The following is an 8812-nucleotide window of genomic DNA, read 5'->3' as shown; positions in this document are numbered from 1 at the left end:
GAGAAGACTTAGTGGAGAACCAGTATTTGAAAGTCAGTCACACAGAAGAGGAGTTAGACTTGTTCTTTGTGCCACCAAAGAGCAGAACTAGGAAAATGGGTGGAAATCGAAAAGAAGCAAAGTTTACAGCTATCTGAAAGTGCTGAAGGCTGCTTCAGCAGATGGTGGATTTTCCTTTCACTGGAGGTATTCAAGCAAAGGCTGCCTGACCTGCTTGTTGATATGTTATTGAAGCAATTCTTTATTTAGGTATAGTTTGGACTAGAATAGCCTCTGAGGCCTATTGAGAGACCTTGAGATTCTATGAAAGGTAGGAGAAGGGGCAGTGTGAATCAGAAAGGGAGAGGGCCCTAGAATTTTTTTTGTAAAGTACAGACAACCATCAAATATGAATGTAACTAAAAATAAATCAAGTTATGTGTCCATGTCAATTGCTTAGCTAAAAATATTTAAGCTTTTAAGTAAACTAAGCAAAATATCCATAGGTCCTTTTAGGGTTTTGAATATGGGAAGTGCCATATTTTCCATAACAAAACACTATATTTGTGTTATTTCCTGTGCTACCAGAAAAAACCCCAGGCTTTATATATTGTATTAAAATGATGTATTAATTTGTGAACTGGCATTTTTAGTACTTACTGGATAAGTTCTTTAAATATTTGTATTTCACTTCTTCTAATGATTAGGGACTGGAAAGAGTCAGTGGTTGGTTGATTAGAACTTATGAATCTATATCATTTCACTTATAAGATCATATGTTTTCAAGTGGAAGAGAGGTGAGTTATGACAGTTACCTCACACATCTTTGACAATAAAGACAAATTAAATTAGTGATATCATTCCAGTTCTTGTACACAAGTATCTACATCACAAAGACCTTCATTGTTGGTACACATTTCAAATTTTGCTTATGCTCTCCTTCGAAAAAATAGTGAACTGTGCTTCAGGTCTGAAACTGACTCTCCATTTTAAAGGTGAGAGATATTGGAAAAAAAAGGGATCTTCTGTAAATAATTTTCTGACTAAAGGTTATTCATCTGTCTTTAATGAACTCTTTTTTAAAAAGCTAAAATGAAAGTAATGTTTAAATATAGGTATTTACCAAGTATCTTTTATCTTTAATTTTTTTAAATTTTTCTTCCATATAAAAACCTTAGAGTTTAGATTTTTCTAAAAAAAATCAGTTCTGCACTTAATAATAACATAGCTGTTAATTGTATGAATTTTTTTTCCCAGATGCATTATTGTGAAAATTAAGCTAATTCTTTGGGAGACCATGGTAAAAAAAAAAAACCTAGCAAGTGAAACATGTGATAAAAAACTGAAATCAACAGAAGAGACTTATACTATATTCCATGATGGTGGTGACCATTTTCATACCTCCTAAGAGAAAACAGAGAACGACTGGATACCTTTATCCATCTTTGATGACAAGGAAAATGGAAAAACTCGGGAGAGCAAGACTGAAACTACAGTTTTGTTGAAACTTTTGGGGGATGTAATCTCTTATAATAGACCAGATAATATTGAATCATTTCTTTCAGAAGGCTTACAATATGCAAATCCTACAGTAGTATCCATGAACATCAGTGAAGTATCTAGAAATAACTGTACTTATGTCTCTGGAAATATTAAAGAAATTACAATGGAAGGAAATCACAAGGTAGATATCCCAGTTAGTGGAGAGGAAGTGGAGTATAGCACAAGCAAAGCATTCATAGGACCTATTTACAAAAGTCCTGAGGAAAATAAACAAGATAAAAGAAAACACATACAAGTCACTGGTGAAGTGGAAAACAAACAAAACCCTTCTTCTAATAGACTGAATATAGACAATGAATTATCTCAGTTTTACAAAGAAATTCAGGAGTTAGAGAGTGAAAAAGAAGATTTGGAAGGCAATTGGCAGGAATTTAAACCCCCTCAGGAACAATTTAGCTTATATTATCAAGACCCTTACAATGACAATTTAAAATCCGATGAAGAAAAGAAAGATACTTGGTTTGATACTATGCATTCACCCCTTGGTGATGAGCAGTATTTTAGTAATGAGCCAGTTGGTTGGAACACTGAATATCCAGTTAATGGACAAGTGGAACCTACGTTTTTTAACAATCCAGTTCCTTCCTTTAGGCCTGAATGGCAACCAGTGGAATCCCCTTTAGTTCCTCATGGTCTTTTTCCTTCTGGGTTCAATTATCATTTAAATTTTCAAAGATTTAATCCCTCTCCATCTCCACCGACAAATGTTTTCCATGCTCAGGATGTTAAATTATGTGAAATGTACAATGGATATAATGTAAACAGTGGCACCACAAATTGGAATTGCCCGACATTTGATCAGACTAACAGATATTCTGATTGTGATGGGAGGAACAGTATCATACAGACCTCTAGAAATGGCCACGGTGAACAAGATGGGCGAGAAAATAATGGTTTCTGTGAAACGAGAGAAGAATCTTGGGAAGACCCTTCTCTATTCCAGATGGAGAAAACAGACAGGCTTATAAACCAGCAGTTTCAAGAAGAAAAGCTAAAGAGGCTACTTATCCTTTTAAGAGGTCTACCTGGTTCAGGGAAAACAACATTGTCTCGGTAGGTATTAGGACTGTTTGATAATCTTTTTTTTTTTTTAAAGCAATTGGGGTTAAGTAACTTGCCCAAGGTTACACGGCTAGTTTTTTTTGTGTAGGTGTTAAGTATCTGAGGCCAGAACAGATCTGGGGCCTGCTCTTACTCACTGTGCCACCTAGCCCCTCCGACTGTTTGATAATTTTAATGGTCTTAGTCAATAATAAAAAAATACTACTATGATCAATAGCAAGTACTCTCACCTTCCAAGTGTAATAAAACATGTCCTAATTGTGGAGAAGGTGAGTTATAGACTATTTTAAGGAAATACACATTTATTACTTTTGAGTACACAGAGAAACACTACTGGTATGGGAAAGGGAGTTAGGCTTTATTTAAAGAGAATCTAAGTACTTAAAATATATGCTAATAGCAAATTTTATGCATGCAAATGTTTAATAAGCATATGTTAATCTTTACTTTTTAGGTAAGATACTTAAGAACACTTGGCTAGGAGTCAGAAAAACTGCATTTTAGTCATAGTGTTGTCAGTTATTAACTGTAATCTTGGGAAACTCATTGAACCTCTTTCTTTGTAAAGTGACCATCTGCCCAGTGTTCTCATCCAGCATCTAGTAAACATTTATGTGTCAGGTATTGTGCTAAGTTCTGGGAAAGGCAAAAGACAGTCACTAGACTTAAGGAGCTCACAGGCTAATGGAGAGACAGTGTGCAAACTATTATGTATGAACAAGCTATATATGGAAAAAATTGGAGATAATCAACAGAGGGAAGGTTTATTCTCTTTGTTGGGGAGATTGGGAATTAAGAGGGATCAGGAAAGGATGGACTGGAATGGAGTGAAACTCATGGTAGAGAACAACAAATTCTGTTGCAGTAGGCTAGGTCTGAGGAAATGAAAGCCTGCACTGTGGTGGTGGTGGTGGTGGTGGTGGTGGCAGTGTCAGAGAAGGGGAGTGTATGTGAGAGATGTTGGGAAGGTAGAATCAACAGACCTTAGCAACAGATTGGATAGAGTGAAAAAGAGGGAGGGGTTGTGGATGATACCTGGGTTGCCCACTGGAAGGACTGGGAGAATGGTGGTACCCTGGATAGTAATAGGGAAATTAGGAAGAGGGAAAGGTTTGGGGAGGAATATAATTCAGTTTTGAAAATGTTGAGTTTAAGATGACAACATGTTATCCAGTTGGAGATATCCAATAGGTAGTTGGAGATGGGAGACCCAAAGATTAGCAGAGAGATGTTAAGGCTGAATAAGTAGATCTGAGAATCATCAGCATAGAGATGATAATTGAATCCTTGGGAACCAATGAGATCACCAAATGAGGGAGACAAAAAAAGGGCCCAGATTTTTGTGGGACACCTACCTTTAATGGGCATGACTGGGATAAAGATCCATTGAAGGAGACTTGATCAGTGGTCAGATCGGCAGGAAGAGAACCAGGAGAAAGTATTCTGAAAACCCATAGAGAAGAGACAGTCAAGGAGAAGAGGGTTATCAGTGGTGTTAAAGGCTGAAGAGAGGTCAAGAAGGATAAAGACTGAAGAAAGTTCATTAGATTTGGCAATGAAGAGATTCTAAGTAATTTTGGAATGACCAGTTTTGGTTGAATGATACATTTGGAAACCAGGCTGTAGAATTTAAAAAGGTGAAAGGAACTGCAGACATCTATTTTAGATGGCTTTCTCAAGGACAAAAGAGAGGAGAGATGGGGAGTGATAGTTATTGGGGATAGAGGGATCAAATGAAGGGTTTTTGAGGATGAGAAAGATGTGGGCATGATAGTAGGCAGAAGAAAGCAGCTGGTAGGCGGGAAGAGATTGAAGGTAAGAGGGAGCAGGCTACTGGAGAAGACAGTGGGAGGAGATCATTTGTGCCATTATAGGGGTTTGCCTTGGCAAGGAGAAGGGCCACTTTCAATATATGACATAGGGCTAAAGGCAAAGGTAGTGGCAAAAGGCACCTGGGAGGCATAAATTGAGTAGTTGGGGAGAAAAGGAAGTTGTTAGTGAATTGCAAATCACTTTACATATAATCTCATTTAATCCTCACCACAGTCTGTTAGATAGGTGCTATCATCCCTGTTTGACAAATGAGAAAACTGAGATACAGTGACTGACCTGCCCAGGGTCACACAGCTAGTAAGTGGCTAAGGCAAAATTTGAACTTATATACTTTTGTTACAAATGAAGATAAACTAGAACTTACCTTTGATATTTTGGGGTGAATTTGTGTTTTTCTAATTTTGTATATTCTAAGTGTTGTTCAGTGATCATGTCTAACTGACTCTTAGTGACCCCATTTGGGATTTTCTTGGCAAAGATAGTGGAATGGTTTGCCATTTCCTTCTCATTTTACAGATGAGGAAACTGAGGCAAACTGGGTTAAGTGACTTGTCCCAGGATGACCCAACTAGTAAATGTCTGAGGTCAAATTTGAACTCAGGTCTTCATGACTCCAGGACCAGTGCTCCATCCACTGTGTGATCTCAAGCACTGTTCCATGTCCTAAATAGTATGCTGTAAATGTTGATTGCTGAAATTAAATTTGAGTACATGTTAATTACTGAAGATTTTGTGGAGGTACTGATTTCAGCAGTCTTTATAGGAAGAACAAAGTTATCTAGCAAATGCAGATTATGTTCCAGAACTCTAGGGTCTTTGAAAAAAAACCTTAATAGTTGGGACTAGGAAATTTGTATGAAGTAGATTATTGACTAGGTTTACCTGGAGAATGCTGTGAATAATTGTAGTTGGGAAAGGTAGGAGTTTTGGTAAACTGGGATGGCTTAATGGAATATATTAAAACTAGAACACAAGTGGGAAGAAAAAACTTAGTGCTTTTCATTTCTTTGCTTCAGGTATCTTACAGGCATTATGTGGATGTACATGTACGTGTAACCATACATACATACATACACACATTCATGCACTCATTGCTGCTTAGAAATAGATTTCTTGCTAATTGAAATTCTCCTTACCCAGGCAAGCTCTTATATATCTTATGGTATTCATAAATAAAGACAAACTTCTACCCCACTATTTCAAGATTAAGCCAGGCTATGAAATTTAAGTAACAGTCTTTGATTTATCAGATAGAACAATGCTAACAAGAATCCTGAAGAAGCACTTTACTGAAAACCATTCAGTCCCAGCAAAAGTGGAAAAGGAGATGTTGATCCCAATTAGATTAGTCAAAAGGGATCTGAAAACACTAATTTTGGATTGTCTGGTATAGCAGAGTTCTTCTCTGAACTTTGACTTAGTTTTCTCTTTATAAATTCATTTGACCTTTATTAAAGAATTTCAGACAAGCATACTTTTTCCTTGGCATTTGATTGTTGTTGAATAGTTTCAGTCGTGTCTGACTCTTTGTGATCCCTTTTGGGGATTTTTTGGCATCAAGGATACTGGAGTGGTTTGCCATTTCCTCCAGCTTATTTACAGCTGAGGAACTGAGGCAGTGACTTGCCCAGGGTCACATAGTTATTAAGTGTCTGAGGCCAAATTTGAATTCATGAAGATGAATCTTCCTGGTTCCAAGCCCAGTGCTTTACCCACTGTGCCACCTAACTGCCCTGGCATTTGATTAAGTATTGACAAGGTTTATTTTTTTTTTTTTCAGATAAGTCCAAGGTAAAATGACTAGGACATGGACAAAATAGGATTTCTTAATATTTTTAAGAGAAGGGGGGAAGGCAACTGGAGGAATTTTCGGAAGAAAAAGGCCATCATAGGGAAACAATTCAAATTTGAGATTAAGAGCCATTCCCCCAGTTGATAAGTGGTTAAAGGTTATGAATAGTTTTTTAAGAGGAAGAAATCCAAACTATCAATACCCATATACTCTAAATCACTAATAATTAGAGAAATGAATATTAAAATCACTCTTAGGTAACCACCTCATACCCATCAGATTGACTGAATTGACAAAAAAAGAAAATAATAGATGCTGGAGGGTCTGTGTGAACCAGTACAATAATACACTATTGATGGAGTGTGAACTGGTTATAGTCATTCTGGAAAGCAATTTGGAACTATGTCCAAAAAGCTATTAAACTGCATACCCTTTGACTCAGTGATACAATCACGAGGACTATACTCCAAACAAGGGTGGGGGGAAGGATAAGGACCCATATATACAAAAAATACTTTTAGCAGCTCTTTCTGTGGTGGCAAAGAATTGTAAACTGAAGGAATACCAACCATTTAAATAAATAAATAAATTGCTAAATAAGTTATAGTATATATGAATGTGATGTAATACTATTGTGCTGTAAGAAATGCTGAAGGGAATGGTTTTAAAACCTGGGAAAACTTGTATGAACTGATGAAAAGCAAAGTGAGAAAAATCAGGAGAACAATATACATATAGTAACGGTAATACTGTAAACATAATCAGTTTTGAAATTGGGAATTCTGATCACCACTATGACCAACCATATTTTCCAAGAACTAGTGAAGAAACATGCTATCCACTGCAAGATAAAGAGCTAATGGACTCGTGAATCTATTTTAAATATATTAAAATATTTTTTTTCTTTTTTTATTTTTGGACATGACTAATGCAAGAATTTCTTTTGCATGACTAGATATTTATCATGATGCAGCTAGGTGGTACAGTAGATAGAAGGCTAGGCCTGGAATCAGGAAGATTCATCTTCTGAGTTCAGATTCAGCCTCAGACACTTACGGTATTAATTGTGTGACCCTGGGCAAGTTACTTAATCTTGTTTGCCTCACTTTCCTCATTTGTAAAATGAGCTGGAGAAGGAAATGGCAAGCCACTTCAGTATCTTTACCAAGAAATCCCTAAATGGGATCATGAAGAGTCTGACACAATTGAACAACAGCAAAGTGTCATGGGTTTCGTTTTCATATCTCTACAGAAAGGGGGAGGAGGGAGGGTCAAAGTTCAGAGCTGAACATTAAAATTGAATGAAGTGGATGGATGAATTGAATGAAAAAAAAGAATCAGGACATTATCAAATTTGTAGAAATGTACAGATTTTATTCTTAATTATTGACAGTATAGGTTAGATAACCTATAATGATTAATACAAATTAATGTTTATTATATTACAATTTGCATAAATGTTTAATTCTCTTAAGTATTAATATGTGGGGTTTGATGAGTATCTTTGAAAGGAAAAAACACTAGGAAGTATGATTTTAAAGAAGGAAAAGAGATTGAGGGGATTCCTATAATTATTTAGTATAAATCAGAAGATAGTAATGTTTAATAGTTACAAGGACAGGAATAAAGTTTGATTTAACAAATAGTATCCTATGTGGCATTATGCTAGGACAAAAGAGAGCAAAGATTAAAAAACAAATTCAGCCTTCAGAGAGTTTATCATATAGGGTAGAAGAAGGGGACATAAAACATGTATTCAAATAACTATAGTATAGAGCAGAATGTGATATGTACAAATGAGAGATATAGACCATTTGCCTTGAGGAATATGAGGAGGGATAGAAAAATCTCTTTCAGCTTGGAGAATAAAGACAAGAGTGAACTTTGTAGAAGAGTTAGCACCCGAATTTGGGCTTGAAGGAAAAGAGGAATATTACATATTTAGTGTAGGTGTTCCAGCCATGCCATGAGCAAAACCAGAGAGATGGAAGAGTATAGGATGGGAACATCCCACTTTTCTGCCTATCTTCAATACCCTTCTAAAGTCTCTTGTTCTCCAAGAGACTCCTTTGCTGAGTCCATGGTGGTCTTTCCTTTCTTTAAAGTTCTGCCCATTTACTATTCATACTACCCATTTGGAAGTAGTATAAAACCTTATGTTTTTTATATTTATGTGTATTTTGTCTCTCCAACTCGAAAATAATTTCTGTGAGGTTAAGACCTAAATCTTATACCTACCAGTATAGTCCCTGCACTTAACACAGTACCTTAGAATCATTAGATGTTTGATAAATATTTGTTCATAATGAGGTAGGTTATGAAGGTTTTTAATCTGGGTAGGTTAGTATCTGTGGTTAGTATGTGAAATAAGATTTGGTCTCTAAGGCCTTGCTTAAAAGAGGAGTAAGTCTCATCCATAGGAAGTAGGACTTAAGTGGGGAAGCATTTTGGTATTTACCTTTCTTAAAAAGGAAGAAGGTAGAGGGAGGAAGCGGGAGAACACTGAATTGGGTTGAAGATGTTACTAGTGTCCCTTCCCTTAGTTCAGGGAATATATATATATATATATATATATATATATAT

The 8812-nt window shown here is 36.1% G+C and overlaps 1 protein-coding gene across 1 annotated transcript in view; it reads left to right on the top strand.

The window, feature by feature from the left end:
* LOC138155237 (uncharacterized) overlaps nt 1-8812 on the top strand; it is a 75530-nt gene that overhangs the window by 1429 nt on the left and 65289 nt on the right. Inside the window, exon 2 of the mRNA XM_069080341.1 lies at nt 1237-2595. Within this exon, the coding sequence (XP_068936442.1) occupies nt 1580-2595 (1016 nt within the window). The 5' untranslated portion in view covers nt 1237-1579. The remainder of the gene's footprint in view (nt 1-1236; nt 2596-8812) is intronic.

This window comes from Petaurus breviceps, unplaced genomic scaffold, assembly GCF_028583685.1.
Source record: "Petaurus breviceps papuanus isolate PSGF00001 unplaced genomic scaffold, PetGlider_PUasm1.0 91133, whole genome shotgun sequence".
Classification (NCBI taxonomy): Eukaryota; Metazoa; Chordata; class Mammalia; order Diprotodontia; family Petauridae; genus Petaurus; species Petaurus breviceps.
The sequence above is the reverse complement of the archived record's forward strand: the minus strand, read 5'-3'. Positions and strand labels throughout refer to the sequence as shown.